The 23,694-nt window shown below is 33.3% G+C and overlaps 2 protein-coding genes and 1 long non-coding RNA gene across 5 annotated transcripts; 2 read left to right on the top strand and 1 right to left on the bottom strand.

Moving 5' to 3' along the window:
• Positions 1–1,900: 1,900 nt before the first annotated feature.
• LOC110229512 lies at positions 1,901–6,525 on the bottom strand. 3 transcript variants are annotated; one of them, XR_002332905.1, is made up of 6 exons: positions 6,000–6,525; positions 4,697–4,979; positions 3,598–3,917; positions 3,194–3,362; positions 2,618–2,785; positions 1,901–2,191 (listed from the first exon to the last, which is right to left on the bottom strand). It is a non-coding gene; the product is annotated as an uncharacterized LOC110229512 (long non-coding RNA). The 3 variants fall into 3 exon arrangements; XR_002332903.1 differs by having other exon boundaries at positions 4,697–6,518; XR_002332904.1 differs by lacking the exons at positions 1,901–2,191; positions 2,618–2,785 and adding an exon at positions 2,884–2,981 and having other exon boundaries at positions 4,697–6,515.
• On the top strand, positions 2,559–4,465 carry LOC9318049 (protein DMR6-LIKE OXYGENASE 2). The gene is made up of 3 exons (XM_002880091.2): positions 2,559–2,810; positions 3,121–3,368; positions 3,500–4,465. The coding sequence occupies exons 1-3, from the start codon at positions 2,559–2,561 to the stop codon at positions 4,071–4,073; spliced, it is 1,074 nt and encodes a 357-aa protein (XP_002880137.1). The 3' UTR covers positions 4,074–4,465.
• A 10,443-nt stretch (positions 6,526–16,968) lies between the features above and the next one.
• LOC9316206 (phospholipase A(1) DAD1, chloroplastic) lies at positions 16,969–20,275 on the top strand. The gene has a single exon (XM_002880093.2). It carries the CDS (start codon positions 18,679–18,681, stop codon positions 20,023–20,025), a length of 1,347 nt encoding a protein of 448 aa, XP_002880139.1. The 5' UTR covers positions 16,969–18,678; the 3' UTR covers positions 20,026–20,275.
• Positions 20,276–23,694: the final 3,419 nt, after the last annotated feature.

Below are 23,694 nucleotides of genomic sequence, written 5' to 3' on the forward strand. Positions count from 1 at the left end.
TGACTATATTAACCTCATAAAAATGACAAGTAATTATTTACAAATAATTTGTGTTCAATAAAATGAGGGTAATTTGGGTAGTTATTGGCATAAATTACATTATTACCTTAAAACGACAACTAATTTAAAACAAAAAAAAAACTGTAAAACGACAACTATTCGAAAACGGAGGGAGTAGTTGACAAAAAAATTGTATTGTATTTGGTACTTAATTAACATGTTATAGATTCTGCAGGTGCCAAGATTCCTTAATTTGTAGCAAAAGATCAGCTACAATTCAAATTTTTTTTTCTTTCTGAAAACAATTATTTTCATGTATTTACTCAAAAAAAATTCAAATCTATGAGTTCATATATATAGTATTTTTTTTTTAGTTTTTAATTTGTTGATGTCTAATTGGCATTGTTATATATTTAAGATATTTCCCACCCAAAAACAATTTTTTATTTCTTATATTACATTTTATGGAGGTTTTGTGTGGATAAGTTTGTAGGTTTGAACAAGATTTATTTGTTGAATCGCACAAAATACATGAAAGCTTTTTATGAACAAAATCTCATTATTGAATAAATGGAAGTTTGTTTGGTGCAATTAGCAAGGTGTTGACCATTGACTAAGTTCCATATTCAAAAGTTGTCAGATTGGAAAAAATTGTCGAAGGCATTGGGTCAGATTAATTGCACAGAAAAAAAAAAGATGAACAGAGATATTCGAAATCACATCCTAACTCTTTAAGAAAAAGAAAAAAAATGTTATAAAATTGGAGATTAGGTAATATGATAATAGTAGGAAGATGCCTAACACGTTCTAAGGCCATTCTAATATGTATATATTTGTCAATGATCAAAGATGGGTATAGATGTTAGGTGAAACAAATCTTTACAATATTCGAAAAGATGAATACATACGAAAAAAACAACAATTTTGATAAGTAACTCGTATATAAAAGCGAAATGGTCAATGATAGAACAAGAACCAAATAGTATAATCACTAAGCTATTAATTTATTTGACCAAAACATTAAACATATTTTAGGAGATCGGAAGAAAGAACAGAATTCAGAGGTGGCTTCTAGAGGCGGCTCAGACTAGAGCGTGCCATGTTGAGCTTTGATAATCATTATCGTGTCATGCAAAAATCCCAAATGGTGAGACAAAACTGTATTACAAGTAGTTACAACAACAACCCAAAGAGGAACCAAAACCTAAAGACTATTAGCTTCAAAGGAGGGGAAAAAAAAACTTAAAAGAATAGGTACCATATGTTATTTTTTAATTACAACTAAATATACATTGAATAGATGTTTGAATTAATGTTTTTTTTTTAAAAAAAATTGTTCTGTTTAACCACGTTTGCAAATAATTACTTTAGAAAAGTAGTATTTTTTTGGTCCAGATATTTCCATGACAGATACATAGTCTTGTTAAGATATGCACGTCAATGACAAAATATTCAAAATTGACCCTTAAACCGTCGTCGGAAAATCGAAACTTTTTATAATCCACTTTTGATTACTATATTACTAAAAGCTTCCTTGTATATGAAATGAAATGATCCAATTATGAAAGCATTTACAGATTGTAGAAGATAACTAAACTACTTCACATTGTCAAGTTCCAACTTCCAAGCCCGTTATCATAAATTTGGGCCTGTTACTCTTCGGCCCATAACGTCAAAGAAATTGGCTTATCCAGCCGACATGGTATCCAACCAACTGCTTAAGCCAGAAGTACTTAATATATTGACTGTTGAGCTTAGAAACAAAAAAGAAGCACTTAATAGAAGTTTAAATTCAAATTTAGAAAACAATTAAAAATAAATAATCTACTCTCTAGTCTCCAATGTCACATTACTAGTTTCTCTCTCTCTCCTCCTCCAATGCTAGAGGAACTCAATCACCTTCGACAAAAGGAAAAACCAACTCATAGATCTTTTTGTATTTGTACAGATACATTTTAACATGCTTAAAAACCGTTTATTAATACTTATATACTATTGAATAAAATGATGCAACATGAATCTCGACCCATATTCATCCTCATAAATGACGTCAACACACACAGTGACACAGAAATATGTTATTTTCTTTTTTGCCTTAAAAGTGGAAACCAAAATATCTTAATGGCGGTAAATCCAGTCCAGACAGAGGAATACGTTACCAGCCTGATCCGATGAAAAGACGATTTTGCCCCTGAACACGAATTCTGTTAAGCTAGTCACCGGTCTATTGAAACTGTCATATGGACTACTAAATGTATAAAAAGATGCAAGACGTGTGTGTCCCCATTCACTTTTATATACTAATTCACAGCATATCCACAATTTGATCTGTCACACTTCATTTAATGTTAAAGATGAACAGAAGCTGCAGGAGGTTTCCAATACCGTAAGCAAACTAGGAAAAAATAAAAATTAAAAAAATTGGGATATTATCTTTCTAGAAGAATTTTTAACAAGTATAAATATACGCTATGCATGTTGCATACTCTTTAGTAGTAGTACTAAATAAACAAAGAGCAAAGAAAGAAAGAAAATCATTTTAAGCAAACAAACAAATAATGGAGGAAACGAATAAGAGTTTGCTTGATGATTCTTTTACAAGTGCAATGACACTTACCAATTCAGGTGTGCCTCAAGTCCCTGATCGTTACGTTCTTCCCCCTTCGCAAAGGCCAGCTCTTGGTTCAAGCTTAGGCACCACTGAGACAACACTTCCTGTCATTGATCTCTCTCTTCTAAACCAACCTCTGCTTAGATCCCGCGCAATCCACGAGATTAGCATGGCCTGCAAGGAGTTTGGTTTCTTTCAGGTAAATAAGTCATGCTTTATCAAAAATCCAGCAAGTTTGGTGTTTATTTCGTGAAAATTATTCCTCACTTTCATCAAAATTCAGTCCAATCACATCTACCAATCACACTTCGGATATGACTTGGAAAGTCGGCTTTTGTTTCCTTGCATTTATGTCATAGGAATAAAGCCCCTGATCAGGGCAAACAATAAAAGAAAAGACAAAATCCTCAATCTTAGTCTTAAATGAGAACACAAGTTGCATGCATGCATGTTTTCTCTACTCTGTACAAAACTAAGAGATAAAGGCCCTAACTTTTACTTCCCTACAGGTTAGAAACCATGGAATACCATCATCAGTGGTTAAAGATGCCTTTGATGCAGCAACACAGTTCTTTGACTTACCTGTGGAGGAGAAGATGCTTCTGGTGTCTGCAAATGTTCATGAGCCAGTAAGGTATGGCACAAGCCTTAACCATTCCACAGACAGAGTTCACTACTGGAGAGATTTCATCAAGCATTACTCTCATCCACTCTCAAAGTGGATCAATATGTGGCCATCAAATCCTCCATGCTACAAGTAAGTAAAACATACTTTTAGGCCAGCTTCAGTATCTCAAAATTTACAAAAGCTAGCTCTCTTTGGAAAGAGTTGTAAGAAATCTTTGAGTGAAAACTGATATTATTTTCTGATTTACTCCTTCCTTTCAGGGATAAAGTGGGCAAGTATGCAGAGGCAACACATGTGCTACATAAGCAATTAATAGAAGCTATCTCAGAAAGCCTGGGACTGGAGAAAAATTACTTACAAGAAGAGATTGAAGGAGGCTCACAAGTCATGGCAGTGAACTGTTATCCAGCATGTCCGGAACCTGAAATCGCCTTGGGAATGCCACCACACTCAGACTTCAGCTCACTGACCATATTACTTCAAAGTAGCCAGGGACTCCAGATAATGGACTGCAACAAAAACTGGGTTTGTGTGCCGTATATCGAAGGAGCTTTGATAGTTCAGCTGGGAGATCAGGTAGAAGTGATGAGCAACGGCATATACAAGAGCGTCATTCATCGTGTAACAGTGAACAAAGATGTCAAAAGGCTATCTTTTGCAAGTCTTCACAGTCTACCTCTGCACAAGAAAATAAGTCCAGCACCGAAACTCGTCAACGCAAACAATACACCTGCCTACGGAGAGTTTAGTTTCAACGATTTTCTTGACTACATCTCAAGCAACGATTTTATACAAGAAAGATTCATTGATACAATAAAGAAGAGCAGTTCCTGAAGATGATGGCAAAGAATGCCACAGAATTCAACAAGGCAATTTGCATGGCTCAGTCTTTTGAATTAAGTTTACGATTATGGATATTGTAGTCCTTATCTGCATCCCTGATGTATCTACTCTATGTAACATTATGAAAATTATAACGAAACAGCAACCAAGTAAATGTTGTGCATGTAAACAGATAACCCCATTGTTTATATCACAGAAAAAGCTTAATGTAATGTCATAAAAAAATACTCTTTCTCTTTACCCAAGCAGTGATTCTAATATATATCCAATTCTTAAAGGATCTCTGTTTCTTTTGGGTTTATAAAAGATTTAGAAGCACAAGTAGTTCATAATTTGAGCTTAAGACGTAACTGTGTTTGATTAATGTAAGCAGCATCAACAAAGTGCTTATATGAATCACTAGAAACCATTATTGAAACACATGGATAAACCACAAATCTACAATTGGTATTATCAAAATTGAGACAAAATACGCGAAATTTTCACCAGTATATTCGAATTCTCACTAACCATAAACAACTTGAACGCTTTAGGAATTCAATTATCAATTGTCGATCAAACCAATCATCCAAAGTCTATCGAATTTCTTAAAGCATGATGGGATCGATACTTACAAAAGATCCTCCGGAGACTAATCAACGTCGCGCGTCATTTTCCGTTAAGCTCTCTAACTACGGCCGCCTTGGCCTCTCGATTCCGGCGGCTACTTCTCGTCGCCAAGGAGCTCTTCTTTTTTTTTTTCCCCCCCGGTATTATCGAGTAATTTCTTTTTAACCGTACTTACTTTATCATTTACCGTAGCTTTTTTTGTCGGCTATCTCTTTTACTTTACCACAACTAGTCTTTTTTTACCCGAACCACGAATAATTTTGCTGAACATCTATAATTAACTGTAATCTGTTGTCAAAAAAAATACTATACTTTATCATTACGAATAAGTTTCGAACGATAATATTCTTTACCTTACACTAAGATATCAACGGCCTATTTGCAGTAGAAAAATTGGCTTCAACATATAGACAACATTGTTAAAAGTAAATAAAAATTACAGTCGTCATAATTAATAACACTGGTGTTGTATAATCAATCTCTCGACGATGGGATAAATCAAGCCTTTTTTCTAAATTTGGCTTACTTTAGAAGGTAGAATCTCTGTGATACATTAATGTGAATAAGTGATAAATCAAGCGTGTATAAAAAAATTTTTTGGCTTAACTTATATAACAATAAGTCAATAACTCTGATCACTTGGGCTTGCAAATATGTTACTGCATGAAAATCTATTAATATTAATTCACACACTGCGTGTAGTAAGAAGTCAAAAACAACCAAATTAACCATATATAATTAGCTGTTAAGTTTTCCTTCTCAAAATCAGTTTTTTTGGCAAAGACTATAATATAAATACAAGAGAATTCATAAACTAAAACATCTACGATGAGGGGAAAACATTATACTAAAATATGTTATTCCAAATTCCGAAAACAAATTACAACCTTAATAACATTCTTGCATTTTAAATCCACACTCAGTCTAAAACAAAAATACTGATTAAAAGTTTAAAACACTTTGCAAAACATAAAAATCACATGTAGAACATAAAATCATTTTGGCATAATTAAAAGAAGGATCACAGAAAAACAAAAGAAGGATACATATGCATTTTCTTAACAAATCAATATTAACTAACTTCAATGAACCCCAATATACATAAACAAAAATTGGCAAAAAAATAGCCATTGCTCAAACTGCAAATGCCATATACCATTTTTTTTGCAATATCAGATTTCACTTTTTGAAAAAAAATATTAAGATAATATATATACACATAAATCCTTCCTTCTCTGAAACCCATTTACTTAATTAGAAGTTAGAACATCAGTGAAAATATCGACCATTTATCTAAAGTTGGCTTACCTTGGTCTGATCTCTTGGTTTTGCAATGTAACTACATGCAAGAATATCAATTCACACACGGCGTGTAGAACGAAAAACAAAATTTTGACCATAATTAGCTGTTATATTGCGTTATCGAAATCAGTTTACGGCGAAGACTAAACTAAATACGAGACGATTTCTAAACTAAAAAATTTAGGACAAGGGGAGAAAAAGGAAATTAAAATCTGTAGTTCCAAATTACGCAAAAAAAAATTAAAACCCTTAAACTCCTTGCATTTAAAATGTACTAAAACAAAACTATTGCTTTTTCACTTTGCAAAACATAAATATCACGTAGAACATAAAATCATATTCGCGTAAAAAAAAGATCATATTTAAAAGGAGGAACATTAAAAGAAAAATAACAAATTAAAAGGATGAAGTTTGTTGAAGCTAAGATGCGAAATCTCCAGCTCGGACGCATTTGAGCAAGAGCAATGTCTAAGTACGTACCTACATGCATTCAGTGAATATAAATATATATATATATATATATACTAGCTAGTCTTGATCATCAATTTTCAAGATATATGAATAATATATAAGAGCAAGGAAATCAGCAGGCGTGCATGAAATCAGCAGGCGTGCATGAAACTATCTCGGTTTCAACGGCGCATGAGTACACAAGTTGAACAAAATCAGCTCATGTTATATATCATGAATGCGTTTTGGCAACATTATGCGTCATTCCACCAATAGAGTTGTTATAAGCATAAAAGGTCAAACAAATTTTTTAAAGAACTTTTTGTATTCGTATGGTTTTTATTTATAGTTTAGCCCATTTGCCACGGGGAATCTGGTTCCATACTTGCATTATAGTATATTTTATGATCTTTTATACACACAAAACCGGATAAAGATTTCACAACTTGTATCGCTTTTATTTACTTACTTTGTTTGTTTCTGTACATAAGAAAAAATAGCTCCAATTAAACTACTTTACATAACTATTAATTACATCCTACTTCACATGTTATATTGTTAATCCGATATACAAAGAAATAATTTTCAAAAACACGCTAGACACTAAGCGGGCAGTGAAGTGTCTAACGCGTAGAACGTCTAATCGGAGTCTAAGCGATTTTTTAGACGGTTTAGACGTTTAATTATAATATAAAACATTATAAATATGATATTATATATAAAAGTTATATAAAATATCTATATAAAACAAAAATTATGAAATTATAAATAAAAACTGGACAAAACATTTATTTATATTTATATTAAACTATATATAAATAAAACTCTAATTGAAATTAAAAAAAAAATATTAAACAAAATCTATGTAATTTTAAACGGTCAAGATGATTATCTAAATGTCGCATGAGAATCTAGCGTCTAGTCGGATCTAAACAACTGCCAAAAGACGGTTCAGGGGAGACGTAAGAGACAGCACAAGTTTTGTCTATTTGGGTAAAAAAATTATATAAATACAATTTATGTCGTTTTGTAGACAGAACTTTATAACATGCAAAAGTGAGTATTTAATGTTTTTGACATAGGCACCGCATGTAGTAGATTCTATTTATTTTGCTTTGTTTTAGAATCTTTCCAAACAAGAAACAACGTACGATACGATGGTTTTGCGAATACCACTGTCCAGGCAAGTACAACGGTCGTCAAACTTTTAACTATACGGAGTATCATAAATAAAAGTTAGCAATTCAATGGTCAGAGAATATTACTCATTGTGCGATCAAATTCTTTGAACTCTGCTTTATTTCCGAGTTCCTAAAAGTAAAATCCTTATCCACTTTGTTTCATAACGACAAGAACGCAAGACAACGCGCCATTTTATTTTATTGTTTTGTGTAGGTGAAGGATTTTACACTAATCTTTTGAAATATGTGAAAAATTCAAATTAAATTATTAACACGTTTATGAAGATGAAATTGAAACGTAATAAATAAATTGAAAGGAATCAAACTCTACTATAAACTCTTCAAATAGCTTTCCAATGATTTTTCAGCAAAAATAAATTCTTAATGAGGGTTATCATGAAATGATCCATATACAAGCTTTTTTTTTTGTTAAAACGGTTTTGGGTTTTCATTAACTAAAAGACTAAATGTTTATGAAAAAGTGCTAACAATATTATAAGTTTTCAAACGTTGCAAATTTGCATATGAAAACGTTGGTGGTCATGAGTGTAAACGCATATTTGTGGCTAAGTCTATGTGTTCGAGTACGTATATGTTCGAGTCTGAGTATGTATGAGGATAAAGTAAACGACACAAAGAGTTTGTTAACGGGGTTCGGTTTTTCCTACATCCCCGGGACCTAGTCCAGAACAAATCCACTAGAACAAGATTGCAATTACAATTGAATATGATATCGAGCACTACTATGCCTATCATTCTTTTCTAGATGAATAAACCACCAATAGATCTTACATCATATCTGGTGGGGCGACGCCACACACCTTGTGTGCATCTCTCGAGAATACCATGAGGCGCGCAAGTCTTCATGAAGCGCCCTCTTGGTATTTATAACAATTGCTCAACCCTAGAGTTGACAATTTTCCTATTCTACACTAATAGGAATTTTCTATTCTACACCAAAATAGGAATTGACAAATTTCCTTTTTCTTTATGGACAAGAAAACTTTGTCTTCACGTTCTCATCTTGAATATACTATTCAAGATGTTTATCCAGCTCAGCAGACATCTCTTGGCTTGTCCAAGTCGTCCCCAAACTTATGTACTCCAACTCTTCAAAGCAGTGTCACAACTCAGCTTCCTGTATTAATGTCGGAACTAGTTCAAGAACTATGTCAGACGTCAGATACATCCTTTGATATATCAGACTGCTGGTTTCTTGATTCAACACCATATATTCTCTGGTTTGTGTCAATCACAGTCACTTCCTCAATTCATCAATCTCATAATATTTTAGATGGATTATAAAACTCAGTCAACACAACATCTTCAATGAGATGTAGTTTGTTAATTTGATCCTATTTGAAACAAAATCACATTTATGGTTACGGTCGATTCGAGTAACTTCGGCCGACCCTCTTATATTGGTTCAGATTACCCTTTTTTTTTTTTTTTTTTTTGTTAAAGTGGTTCAGGTTACTATGGTTAACAAGAACAAAAGAAGTGTACATTTAAATATTAGTCTATACATTTGACTTTTTGTATCTAAATGGTTCATGATATCGTAATATTCGTAAATACAGTGGCGCATCCTGCAACGAATCCACCGGTGTTTATTTATGAGCTTTTAATCCACCGTTTGTTGTAACTTGTAACAATTTTAAATAATAGTGATAATAAATCGGTGCTCTTTTCATACATGGATTCAAATAGCCAGCTGTTACAACTTATACGATCGGCCGAGGGAAAAAACATATTTTGTTGATTCAGTTGGGCTAAGAAAAAATCAAGTGGGCTACAGATAATCGATGGGAGCCCAAAAGCTTGTTCACCTTTTGTTTTCAGAGGGGGATCCAATTGATTTCTCACCGGTAAAATATCCAAGAGAGATGTATTTAATCAAAAACAAATTACCAAGTTTTTATTTTTGAAATGTAAAAAATTAATTAATTAACAAAAAAAAAGATAGATATAAGAGTTTTGGTCTTTTGGACATTTTTGAACAGAAAAAGGGGCAAGTCAAAGCAAGAAATTACCGATTCCAAAGAAGGATTATATCAGTTTTGGATTTCAGTAAACCAAGCCTTAAGCTATTAATCCATTATGCCTTCATCTTCCAAAAGTTCACAAGCTAGCTTTGTTTGCCTAGGCAATGGCAAAATCAGCTGAGCATCTAAATCTTCTTACATGGTAATTAATAAATAAAGTTTGATATTAGATTTCGCATTAAACAGTTTGTATTAAGATTTTGGATTATTATAGATTCACCAAAACAGAGCTTTTTGTTTAATGTAATTTCCTCTAAATTGCAATTAAGTGTGATGTATACGTATATAAGTTAATAAACAACCTAGGCCAAACTGCCAAAGTATATAAAAGAAAATTGGAGGTTGCTTTTGCTTCACAAACAAACAAACTAACTTTGGCTAAGCTATATATATATATATATATATATAGTGAATGTAATAAGTAGAAATGTTAAGACATTGGAATATATATGACTTAATCTCACAAATCATATATATATATAGTGAATGTAATAAGTAGAAATGTTAAGACATTGGAATATATATGACTTAATCTCACAAATCATACATCCTAATATCCTATACTATTTTTAAGAATATATGACTTAATCTCACAAATCATTTATTTTTATAGGATGCATGCAACATCTGCTTAAAATTAACAAAATAAATAAAATAAAACTAGTAACCTTTATCTCTTCTCATAGTAATTTCTTGCTAATTTTCCTAACTGCTGATTTTTTGCCGCAAAACATAGATAAATCACTTAAAACAAATTCAATACAACGCGAAACCAATACACTCAAATTCTTTGTTTGGCCATTATTGAGTAATGAGTTATGAGATTGATTTGTAGTGGACGGTGGCTACATTAATTATATAGAACAAAATAGTTCTAATTGAAAATTTAAGTACGATTTGAATGATAATTGATGGACTTTGGTCAGATACAAAAGACGGCTGGATTTGGACCAGCTCTGTGGACTGAAGTGGTCATATAATTGCAATTCTGTTTATTTATTGATTAACTAATAAATTCACAAATGTGGGACTCATACGGATCCGTGGAAAGTATATTGTAAGGGCACACGCAGTAGTACATGTTAGGCCTGGGCACTCGGTTTAATCGGGTTAAACGGTTCGGTTTGTTCGGTTTGTTCGGTTTTCCGGTTTTTCGGTTTTTCAAAAATCCTGCCGAATTGAACCGAATAAAATTTCGGTTTATTCGGTTCGGTTATAGGCTAAAAAATTAATTCTGAATTGAACTGATTTTGTTTTTTTTTTCGGTTCATTCGGTTAACCGATAGTAAATAAAAGCCAATGAAATTTTTTACAAACCAATTCATCAAGCCCATAAGAACAAATTACAAACCCATGATCAAATTTACAAAAAATTGGCCCAAACCCATTAAAAATAAGGTTTCGACATTGTGAGAGAAGAGACGGTGATGTACGGCCCTTTGATCCCGTCCGACGAGACCTGTTACCAAGCAGCCGCAAAGAACAACATCATAAAACTGTAATAACCGAGGATACTAAATTTTAAGCAACTATACTTAAGAAGCGTAAAAAAGAAAAGAGTTATCAGAAGGAGAAGGATCGGCGACGTTGAAGTTTTCATGTCGTTACTAATTTTGTGAGTATTTAGAGAAGAAAATGAGAGATGTGAAGCAGATGTATAAGGTTTCACTAGGGTATGAGAGAGGTAGAAGGGAAAGTGGCTGCGAGAGAAACATTGAAGAAACACAATTTAGGTTTAGGTAATTATGTTTAGGTTTTTCTATTTTATGTAACAGATCTTGGGCTGTAACAAAATTTGGGCCTGCAAATACAGTTTAACCCATGTTACATTTAACGCCAAAGATATGCCGATTCTCGCTCCGGAATCGGAAACGGAAGCGGAATCGCCCGGAATCGCTCGGAAGCGCCTCGGAATCGCGATTCCCAAAGTAAGTCATTCAGAATCGTGGTGGAAGCGTAAGGTTCCGAGTAGGAATCGTCGTCGGAGAAGATCGGAAGCGTCGCTGCGTTACTTTGATTATTGACATTATCACGTTAAAGAAGATGACAAAGAGAATTGGGCTTTTAATTTGTTTTGTTTGTGGCCCAGTTTAGCCCAATATATTATAACTTAACTAACAAAGAAACTATGATTTTAGGAGATGAAAAAAAAAAAAAAGCTTTGCTTCACTGTTTTAAACCTTTGTTGTACATAAAATAATCTTTCCTCACGATCGTAATCTCTGTCAAATAATTTTTAGATTTTGAAACTTAGTACTCATCTAATTTATTTTAATATGATTTTATTTTTAGTATTTTATGATATATATATATATATATATATACGCTTCCAACACGTACCCGCTTCCTATTTTTTAAAAAAAATTCGCTTCCCCGATTCCAAACGCTTCCGCTTCCGCGTACCCGCTTCCGATTCCATGTAGCTTAGGTTTAACCCATGTTACATTTAACATATTTCCTATTAAATAAGCCCAAGGTAGCCTAGATATATTAAACGCATCTAAACCTAGCGTTTCGTTTATTATTTTTTCAGTCCTTCGTCTTTCTTCGAGCATGTCCATGGCGGCGGATCTTCAACATCCCCAACTCATCCTCGTTTCCTTGGGAGTTCCATGAAGCTTATTCAAAGACAGGTGATGGTGGGAGAGAACCGAAGAACCGTTCGGTTAGGTGATGCCGAACCGAACCGAACCGGTAACCGAATTCTCAAAATAATTTTGCCGATCGGTTCAAGCCTCCTCTCACAGTCAGCGCCGATAACCGAAATAGTCGGTTCTTTCGGTTCGGTTTAATCGGTTCTTACCGAATGCCCAGGCCTAGTACATGTGTGTCTTGGGTGTTAACAGTATTATAATATTATACTCTCTCCGTTTTAGTTTAGTTGTCATTTTAGGATTTAAATTTTGTTTCATAATAGTTGTCGTTTTTTCAATGCAAATGTTTGGTAAAAATTCCAGTTTTATCCCTACTGTTTTAATGTTTTGGCCAATGAAATTTTTTATAAAATATATTAATAAAAGATAAAACAGAAAATTTAATGCTTTCTTAATTTGTGTGAAAAAACTTTAAACGTTAACTAAATCGAAACGGAATGAGTAATAAAGTATTATAATAAAGTAAAGAAAGAGAGAAATAGTGAGAGATGATAATTTTGCCTGTCTCTGACCGAGTTTTTGCCTGTCTCTATTCAGCGCTGGCCACGTGTCACTTACACCCCTTGGAAAAAAGTTGCAAGTTTACACCCGTTGCCTCTCTCCAACCTTGTTTTTCTATTATTTTTGTTTTTCTTATTCCTTACACCCGGGTAAAAAGTGCCCCTGTGTATGGTCTAATACTTCATCAACATTTTATATATACTACCATTCTAGTTGCATCAAATAGATTAAATTATTCCATTCTAATATTTTATATTTTGATGGCATTAGAATGATATTTGTATAAATTAATACTATTGATATAATACATTGTACGAAAATTATGTTGATATTGGATGAAATTTTGTTTAATGGTATAATATACTAGATCTAACACTCTAAGTAGCATTAAGGTTGATAACGATGATATTATGTTTGTAAGAAGATTTTGATTTCGATCGATAATATTGAACAGATTTTATATCCTTTATAGTTCGCACTTTCCATAAGATAATAGTGTTCTTGTTGTCTTCATTTTCATATTTTTCTTGCATTTAATCAGCGAGTGTGAATTGGTTTCCATCATCAATCAACTAACATATCATCAGCATTTATTACTTAAAAATATATTCACATATAAGGAAATTTTTTTGCAATTAATTGGCCTTACGTACAAAAGAAAAAAAAGAATCAAGTAATCATTGGGAATAAAGAAAATTTTTAAAAAATCAAAGGCAATAATTTAAGTGGTTGGTGAAACTGTGAAAGGATATATAAAAAGAAAATAGTCAACAAGAAAAAAAAAATGAGGAAAGTGGACACTTTGTTTTTCAACAATTCACCTTTCTTGCTTGTGTCTACTTGGGCAAAACTCTATTAATTATTAAATCATCCAAGAAACACAATCCCAAAGGAACTTTTTTCAATGATAATTATTTTTAGATATTCGGTTAAAGATTTTCTACAAAACTTGAAAATGTCTTGCAAGTATCTTGGCATTGTTCGTTCTGAATGTAAATGCATTTTCATTCGTTGAAGATCTAACTATCAATGATTGAGAAATAAGGAAAGTGTAATGATTAGAAAGCTGAATATGTTTTTAGGCTTAGTTTTATAAGGAGAGTAACGTAGAAAACTAATTCAAGGCGTGACAGGGAAAAAAAGGCCCTAAATTCAGATTTTGTTTTCCTTTCAACCATGTTAGTTTGTTAGAAACTTATGTTTAGGTCTTAGTCTTACAAACGCACGAAATTTGATAACATTAGACGTTTTAGATATTGTTGTACAATTTACAAAAACTGCAACTATTACTTTGTAAAGTAAAATCCAAAAGAATCATTTACAATTAAAAAATTTCGAAAAATTTTAAACTTGAGATAGTACAAGAGAACTATTGGGGCCAATTGGGACATGGGAGAAGAAGCTTCTTTATTACCAAATTAAGTAAATATCCCAAACAATTCCATTTTGCATGTAAACTTAATGTCACTATTCCTTAAATTAATTACACAAAATTTCAATTTATGTTATGATGATTGTTTGATATTTTATTCCCTCTTAGATATTATATTAAAGATCTGCATCTTGTGTTGAGTAATTTTGTGTATTGGCTTGAATATACTTCGATTCTTATCAGAACACAAAAGTAAGAAAATTTCCAGGATTGAAACATTTAGTTATGACTTATTCGAGCCGCGCCGGATACTGTTAGCTGGCTTTAGTTGATTTTAATATTTTTATTTAACAAACAAATGAAAACACTCGTTAAGAAAGACTTCACTGTTAGCTACTGACAATACATTCATTCGCTTGGGTTATATTACGCATGTACGTAGTAAATTAATATGATAAAATGTACAGAATCGAGCCTAACAAACAGAGGACATGACATAAACTATAGTTCTAAATCTTTTTGCGCACCTTATTACAGAGAAAGCTAAAATTTGTTTATATATTGAGACTATAAACTATAGATATAAATTTAACTTGTCTCTCAAGAATGCCAGCCTAATTAAATAAGTTGTTACTTACTCGTAAATTGTTTTTGGTAATAGGAGGGATCCGGGTCGAAAACTCATATACTAACTATAGAGCATGAGAAACACCATATATGATATATTCTTGCTATTATTTTTGATATCATAACATACAGAGCCGTCCGGAGTTTCACGTGGCTACAAGCTGAGGAAAAAAAAGGGCCACATTTTTTTTTTTTTAATGATTTTGTTATTAAAAAAATAAAAAATATGTTTAAAATACACCTTCAGGACCCGAACCCGAGAATTGTTGACTGCACCACTGAATTATAACCACTAGACCACATGAACTTTTCCATAAATGTGACCGAAAATTAATGATATTATTTAATGGCCGCAAGCATTTGCCTGCTTGGCCTTGTGGCCGGCTCTGATAACATAATCAATCTTGAACCACTAAAGACTACAATGAATTTGTTAAAGTGTTACTAAATTAAAAAAATTTGTTTTCTACTTCCTAATGATATACATATATTTTACGTATTTAAATTATAAGAAATTCATAATAATAGTTTATCGTAGGAGTTACTGGATGGTAGATACCACATATATATATATATATATATATATATATATATTAAGGTGAAAGATTTGGTTATACTATACGAAAACCAACTGTAAACAAAATCACCAATTCCAAGAAATCAACATCGATAAAAGTATAAGTCATCGCTATCACTCCATTCATCTCTGTTCGCCTCCTTTAAAATTCACCTCTTAGGTTTCTTTTGGTATAGAAAAAAAAAATACTCTTTAGTTTTTTCCGTAACAACGTGGACAAATGGTCCCGAAAGAAGAAAATGGCCAATGTAAATGACATTGAAATAGTCCCATCGGATAAAAGACTGAAGAAATAATAATTATAAATAACTAATTAATGACTTTGTGGTGTTGTAGTATTGTGTCCACAAATATATGAATGGTCACGTTGGTTTGATATATCCAAAGTGATGAAATTTAAATTGGGGAATGTAAGTAAAGTACGTGTTATAACCAAAAGACCTAAAGTGGTACATGCAATTTTTGTTTATTACAAAATAGGAAATTTGTTCCCAATCGGTTGGAACACCAAATCACTTTAATTGTTTAAGCATTTTGGATCGTATCCCTAACGAAGATATTTTCCATGCATTCCATGTGTATCTCCTCCTCCTTAGTATTTAAGTTTTATCGTGTAAATTGAAACTATTTTCTTCAAGTTAGTTCCTAGTCTACATAATTCTTTTTTACTACAAATGACATATAATCTGTAAGGATATCGAGAATCTAAAAGTGTTTTTATTACTAGTGTCACACGTGGGTGACATTTGAAACGCATTTGAAACGATGTAATATGCTTAGAAGTATATAGAGTTAAAACAGTCTTTCAGAAATCACGATGGTAACCACATGGTGGTGGGCGAGTGGTTCTCGTTTGGTTGGAAGGATCGCCCTGTTGGTCTAGGCCAGAGATCGATCCTCCCCAGACGCAGTTTCGCTCTCTCACTTCTGTGGCCACCTGGGAATTTACCTGCGGACTTGCTCAGGCGCCCCAGACCACCAGTTTATCAGAGGGCCCTTAAGTGGAGGCTTAAAAATCCCTATGACGCGGGCTTAGGCCCAGTGGACTAGTCAGATCACTGTGTGGTCTGGATACTGGGTTATAAAAAAAAAAGAAATCACGATGGTTATCAATACAATAAAAAGAAAATATTGCAAAACAGCTAAGACTCTAATAGGCTTTGTAAATGAAAATGAGGCTATAGGTTATTAAAAAGCACGAGACTAATATAAATAAAACATGTGATGTAAATTTCAAATAGTAAGTAACTCACGTTGCACTTCTTGTATTCCTCGTTTTGCCCGAACAACACATCACTCCAATTTTTTAATTGGACTTGTTCTGTAACCCGCGATATAGGCAAGTAAGTTAATTTAGTGGTTGCAATATGATTTCTCTGATTCAGTTTATCGAAATATATTTTCGTTAAATTAATGGTTGCAATATGTTTTCTCTGATTCAGTGTATTGAAATATATGGAATTAATTAAATGTTTTTTGTAAATTTTTTTGGTTGTGTAATTTCCAAAACAACGTGTACTTAATTAAGATGATGTGGTTTGTGATCAACTCAACTGTGATTTCGTAAGTTTAATAAGTTGATTACGATCTCGATTAACATTTGCCATTTTTGTGATTAAGAATGTGTAGTATAGCTTTGAATTATGGCAAAAACAACGAGATCTTTTTTTTAAAAAAATGAATCACATTGTCCAAGGTTTTTTCTATTAATATGATGAAAAAACTTTACAACTCCTTAGACTTCTATATAAATTTCAAAAATCTGATACAATATTTTTTTTTATTATTGCAGTATATTCCTCCAAAACACTAACCCGAACCACATTTAACCTAATTTGACTGCCTTATTCGAATGAGTCCGGCCTACAATGGATTCATTCAACCCGTAATATTTCTCTGCTCATTCAAATATAATCATTTATACTCGAATCCGACCATAACTACAAGCACGCCAATCTTAGGCTTGTGGCCGTTCACAGCTACATATATTTAAGCAGCCGATTTTGTTACAGTAAATTCATTAGTAATTATGCTGGTAAACGTGGATGCTTCAAGGGTTGGGATCGCCAGTTCAATCCTCACAAAGAAATTTTGTATTTTTCTATTATTAAATGATAATTATTTGGTCAAAAAGAAATATGGTGCTTGTGGCCACCAATTACTTAAGGACGGTTCTCTTTACATTTACATTTAATATTTAGATTTTAAATCGTCTTATAATAACATATATATAAATTTGAAAATTGATCTTCTGAAAATTAAACTTCTGATATTGTTATATGTTTCTTTTATACGTAGACATAAAAACTTGGCGTTAATTTATGTTTTAAAAAAAAACATATGCTAGAAGCCAGGCGTGGGAGTATAGGAGGTAAATTTCCTTCACAATTGCGGCGAATGGCTAAGCCGAAAGTACCAAAACCAGCCGATATGAGCCGAGCCGAGCTGAGCTGGTGATTGTACCTCACGTGTCAAAGCCTCTCTGAGCCGTATTGTTGGGAGAACTCCCACGTGTTCAGTCCCATCGAAAGCGACGGTCCGATATTTATATACACACTCCTTTCTCGTCTCATATCATCTCAGCCGTCCATTGATCTCTTGTATCTCATTATCATACATTTACTTTTTTTTTTTTTTTTTTTGGTCACCAATTCGGTTACTTTTCTTTAGTGAATTGATATAATTCACATTAGAAAAGTAATAACGCGATGTTAAAAAAAAGAAGAACAAGTCATAACGTAAAACCCATTGGTGATCTCAAATGTTGATTTCACATTCTCTTTATGGTGCATGTTAGTTAAGTGGAAGAAAGAAAAAACATAGCTTATGTGTACCACATACTATATACTTTGTCAAAGATTGTACTCTCATTCTTCATTAAATAAAATATACAAAACCCAGCTATATATTGTTAGCTTTCTAATATAATTTGGTATATTTATTGCTTTTACATAGACGAAAACTACATGAAATCTACACACACACAAACGAGTACCAATGTATATGTGGGCGTTAGATATAAATTCATATACTTATGTAAGCATTGTCCACAATTTTCAGAGTCGAGTCCTTTCATTATCAACAATCTCTTTAACTCCACTATAGATCCCAATTTCCCTCACTATAAAAGGAACCCATTTCCTCTCTCTCTTCTTCACTTCATCTTCTTACACCAAATCTATCTTCAACAAACTCCATTCTCTATATATAACTTTAAAAACTTTGATTAATCAGATCAAATATTTCACAAGTTAAAAAACAAACACACTTTCTCAACAATGAGACTCTCTCTTTCTCCCGTACGTCCGCATAGTGTACTAGTACCTTCACTCCCAAAGCACGACGTCGTTTCTTATATAAATGGTACGACGTCGAATCGTCAATGTCGATGTGTACTTACTCTTCCTTCTCCTTCAGTTTCTACCTCCCGACCACCGGTTCTACCCAAACCGGAAACCTGGGAGAGTTTGCTACTAAACCAAGATCATAGTTCCGGCGAATTCTCGCCCTCTGGTTCGAATAACCCGGTTAAGCTTGGCCGGAGATGGATGGAGTACCAGGGGCTTCAAAATTGGGATGGTCTTTTAGACCCATTGGACGAAAATCTCCGGCGTGAGATTCTCCGGTACGGTCAATTCGTCGAATCGGCTTATCAAGCGTTTGATTTCGATCCTTCTTCTCCAACCTACGCGACATGCCGGTTTCCGAGGAGCACTTTGTTAGACCGATCCGGTTTACCTAATTCCGGTTATCGACTAACGAAGAACCTTCGTGCCACGTCAGGTATTAACTTGCCACGTTGGATTGAGAAAGCGCCAAGCTGGATGGCTACACAATCCAGCTGGATTGGTTACGTGGCAGTTTGCCAAGACAAGGAAGAGATCTCACGGCTTGGGCGTAGAGACGTCGTCATCTCCTTCCGTGGAACCGCCACGTGTCTCGAATGGTTAGAGAACCTTCGCGCCACGCTGACTCATCTCCCTAATGGGCCTACTGGACCAAATCTAAACGGGTCTAACTCTGGGCCCATGGTCGAGAGCGGGTTTTTAAGCTTGTACACTTCAGGGGTTCACAGTTTGAGAGACATGGTCAGAGAAGAGATCTCAAGGCTACTCCAATCTTACGGCGACGAGCCGCTAAGTGTAACGATAACAGGCCACAGCCTCGGAGCTGCGATCGCGACACTAGCCGCGTATGATATCAAAACGACGTTTAAACGTGCGCCGATGGTTACCGTAATATCTTTTGGAGGTCCACGTGTCGGAAACAGATGCTTTCGGAAACTCCTTGAGAAGCAAGGCACGAAGGTTCTAAGAATCGTGAACTCCGACGACGTTATCACCAAAGTTCCTGGAGTCGTTTTAGAAAACAGAGAGCAAGAGAACGTGAAGATGTCGACGACTTCGATAATGCCGAGCTGGATACAGAGACGCGTGGAGGAGACGCCGTGGGTTTACGCCGAGGTCGGTAAGGAGCTTAGGCTGAGCAGCCGTGACTCGCCGCACTTGAACAGCATCAATGTGGCTACGTGTCACGAGCTGAAAACGTATTTACATTTGGTAGACGGGTTTGTGAGCTCCACGTGTCCATTCAGAGAGACGGCTCGGAGAGTTCTCCATAGATGAAGATTCATCTAACATTCGTAACTAATTTAACTTTGTGCAAAGAAACAGTAAACCAAGAAAGAAAATCATGAACCGGAATGGTTTGATATATTTGGTTAACAGATTAATTTCGTTACATATCTCTAACTTAGTGGTAGAAAAAGTAAGTATAGAAGACAGCTCTAAAAGAGCGAAAATGTATTGAAGCTCGTATAATCTCATATAATGTATATATGCTTGTTTAAAAAAACAAAAATTTGGGTGTGGTCATGAAATTTAGTCGCACGAGACGAGCGCATGTGTGTTTCTAAACCTCCTAAATTCCCAGTGTTCAAGAAAGCGCTAGGCGCTAAGCGGACGGTGATCCAATGCCTAGCGCCTAGAACGCCTAATCGGGGTCTAGGCGATTTTTTAGGCGGTTTAGACGTTTATAACATAAAATATTATAAATATGATATTATATATAAAAGTTATATAAAATATCTATATAAAACTAAAAATTATGAAATTATAAACAAAAATTAGATAAAACATTTATTTATATTTATATTAAACAATATATGAATATTTATAACTATATATATAAATAAAACTCTAATTAAAATTGAAAAAATACATTAAACTGTGTTTTTAGGCGGTTATCTAGGCGTCGCATAAGAGCCTAGCGCCTAGTCGGGGCCTAGGCGACCGCCTAGACCGCTTTTTAGAACACTGTAAATTCCTAAAGGCGTAAATTGTCTTAACTTGTGAAAAGACATAAATATCCCTATCTCCGTCCAAATTTGTGAATACCCCCAGTGATGGTGCCACGTAAGCACCGACCGTTTGAAGAAGTTGACTGGAAATGTACTTTGCAAAAAAAAGCTTTGAAAGATTCAGTTACTTGTGAAATCTAAAAATCCAAAATCAAAATGAGAACACGCATCATGCGCCGTCCATTATTTTACCGTATAGTACTTAATTTCTTCGTTACTGTGAAAACAACACCATCGACGCGTTACTTTTTGCAATAAAAAGCATCAAGATTTTTTGGTATAATTAGCAACATTGTACATTTCATTAAAACAAAAGCAAAGGCTGCAATAATAATACGCTCACGTTATTGTGTTCAATCTTAATTAATGGTTGATATTAAAAGTAAAAAAGGATCGTGTTTATGTGACTGGAGGGAGGGAACGAATGTTATAGTTGAAATGTGTTACTTGTTTTAGTATTGTCAAAACGATGAATTGTTCATTTTAGTTCGACTTTTATTGACATTGAAGTATATTTTATTTTAAGATTCATTTACTTAAATGAGCTAATTCAGTTTGAGTTTGAATACACTTTTCTATTATAGATACACAAATTTTTTATAGTATTTGTTTGCACCCTGTTTATTTCAATATCGAATTAATTTCAACAAGAATATCATTTGAAGATATAGAAACTAACAACTGATCTCATATGAGAATAATCACCAATTCCTCTTTTGGAGCTTCAACTCTTACATAAACTTCATCATATGCTTTCTATATTATGTCAATACTAATTATACATTATGCAATCATACATCAGAAAGTTCTATTAATCTAAGTCCTGATTAAATAGCTTCCGGTCATGAAAAAAGTGAATGGGTGAAGATAGCCATACATTGGTTCGAATATATAACATGCATGATGAAAAGTATGATCAAGTGAGTAATTTTAAACGCAGATGAAAATAACTTTCTACCGTCTTCAACGTTTCTTTTGTTCTTGTGCAATTTTTTCTTTTTCTTTTTCTTTGTGCCCTCCCTCATATTTTGTGTGTGTTTCTATCTCTTCTTGAAAAATGATTCAATCACCCCCCAATACCAAAAAACGAACATATAACTATAATTATATTTGACAAATAGATATGTGATTCTAAATGAGAATGATTTTTATTTTGGGGGCAAACAATGAGAATGCATTATGCCATCTAAATAACATATAACTAAATACTGCGATTGTTTGCCCAAAAAAAAAAATATCGATCATATTAAAGATAATTTTGTTTGTGTTTAGGTTAATTACTTAATTATATAACGGACTAATCATATAGTTTTCCGTTTAGTCATTCATCATTCTGAGTAAGAAGAGAAAAACAATTAAACATAGAAGTTCACGAGCGTCACTATTTTTGTGGGTGCCATGAGAGGAAAATATATGGCATGCAAGATCCAAGCCGTATATGTACATAGGGACGTCGTAGTCTCAAATATATATGTACAAAAGTGACTAGATCGCATAACCGACCCATTCCTAAAATGTTAGCTTTGAAGATATACATAGTTGTAGAAAGTGAGTGATCATCGTTACTTGTTACTTTGTTAGACCCACATTATTCCTCGTCCAAAAATATATCAATATGGAGATTGCCAAAAAGCCTAGATGATTCAAGCTTATATTAAAGGTTTTAGCTTAGAAAAGTCAATAACGTATAGTTAACTTTTTCCGTTTCCCGTTATTGTGGAAACCTTATCTACAGTACTTTGACTACATTCTCCGACCACTTTTTAGTCTTTAATACAAATTTTTTTTGAAAATTTAGTTTATAGGTGTGACTTTTTTTTTTGACAGCATTATAGGTGTGACTTTTTTTTTTTGTTCGTTTGTGCATTTGTTTCTAACAGTGTTCCAAATATACCATCTAACATATATATTAGTAATAAGAGTTCGTATGTGCGCAGCATTCCCTTGGACCTTTAATATTTATGTGCGTTTTCTTGTTGATATTTCAATTTTTCCCCTGTCTTTCTATTTCGCATTAATATCATAAATTCATAATGTATACATAGGTGACATTTGTATACATAGGCACATGTATTGGTATATAAAATCAGGACCGTCCTAAAATTATTTGTTACCCTATATAATTTTTTTTTGTTAAAATACCCTATATATATTATGGTTTATAATCATAAATAAGATTTTTTTTTTAAAACTCAATCTAACTTGCGCTTGATCTTGCTGTCTTCTACAAAAGTGATATCATACCAAAATTACAACAACAAAAAGAATTAACGGTGACTAGTTCAAAATATTAATCGAAATCCAATAAATTAATCAACTCCTTTTTAGTTTCACCTTTTACGTGAATCATGTGATATACTCAATGCATACAAATGTCAGCTTAGAGAGATTTCAGCCGACTTTTGAACAAGGACCAAAACAGCCTACGCCATGCGGAGAACACGACAATACGTATTATTGTTGATGTGTAGATATTTATTTCTTACTTTAATTTTAGCCATAATTATTCGTTGGCAGAAAAGAAAGATTAGTTACATAATCTCTTCTATTTAGAATTTTTAAAATCACTTCCTAATTCATTAACAATTCCGATAAATCATGACAAATTGACAATGGTAATTTATGTAAATAATATATTATTGAGACAAGATATCTCAATATAAATTGAAAATTTCCCTAAATATACATGAATAAATGATGACGTATAATGGACAGTGTGAAAACAAATATATTTGACAAAATATATAAATAAAGGAAAGGAAGAGGAATGTGTGTGTGTGTATGCCTTTATGCCTCCTACATCTCAACATTGAGCAAAATTGCGGCTGCCCAACAACCACTCAAAAGAGAATTATTAGTCAAAATTATCAAAATCAATGCATGTCCTAATCTCTCTCACCCAACTCTCACCTTCATTTCAACTCCCATGCATATT

This window comes from Arabidopsis lyrata (genome assembly GCF_000004255.2).
Source record: "Arabidopsis lyrata subsp. lyrata unplaced genomic scaffold ARALYscaffold_4, whole genome shotgun sequence".
Taxonomy (NCBI): domain Eukaryota; kingdom Viridiplantae; phylum Streptophyta; class Magnoliopsida; order Brassicales; family Brassicaceae; genus Arabidopsis; species Arabidopsis lyrata.

Excerpts from the sequence above, each read along its gene's own strand:
- LOC9318049 (XM_002880091.2), top strand. The coding sequence starts at position 2,559 with ATGGAGGAAACGAATAAGAGTTTGCTTGATGATTCTTTTACAAGTGCA. Across the intron at positions 2,811-3,120 it reads AGGAGTTTGGTTTCTTTCAG|GTTAGAAACCATGGAATACC; the intron begins GTAAATAAGTCA and ends ACTTCCCTACAG. Across the intron at positions 3,369-3,499 it reads TCAAATCCTCCATGCTACAA|GGATAAAGTGGGCAAGTATG; the intron begins GTAAGTAAAACA and ends CCTTCCTTTCAG.
- LOC9316206 (XM_002880093.2), top strand. The coding sequence starts at position 18,679 with ATGAGACTCTCTCTTTCTCCCGTACGTCCGCATAGTGTACTAGTACCT.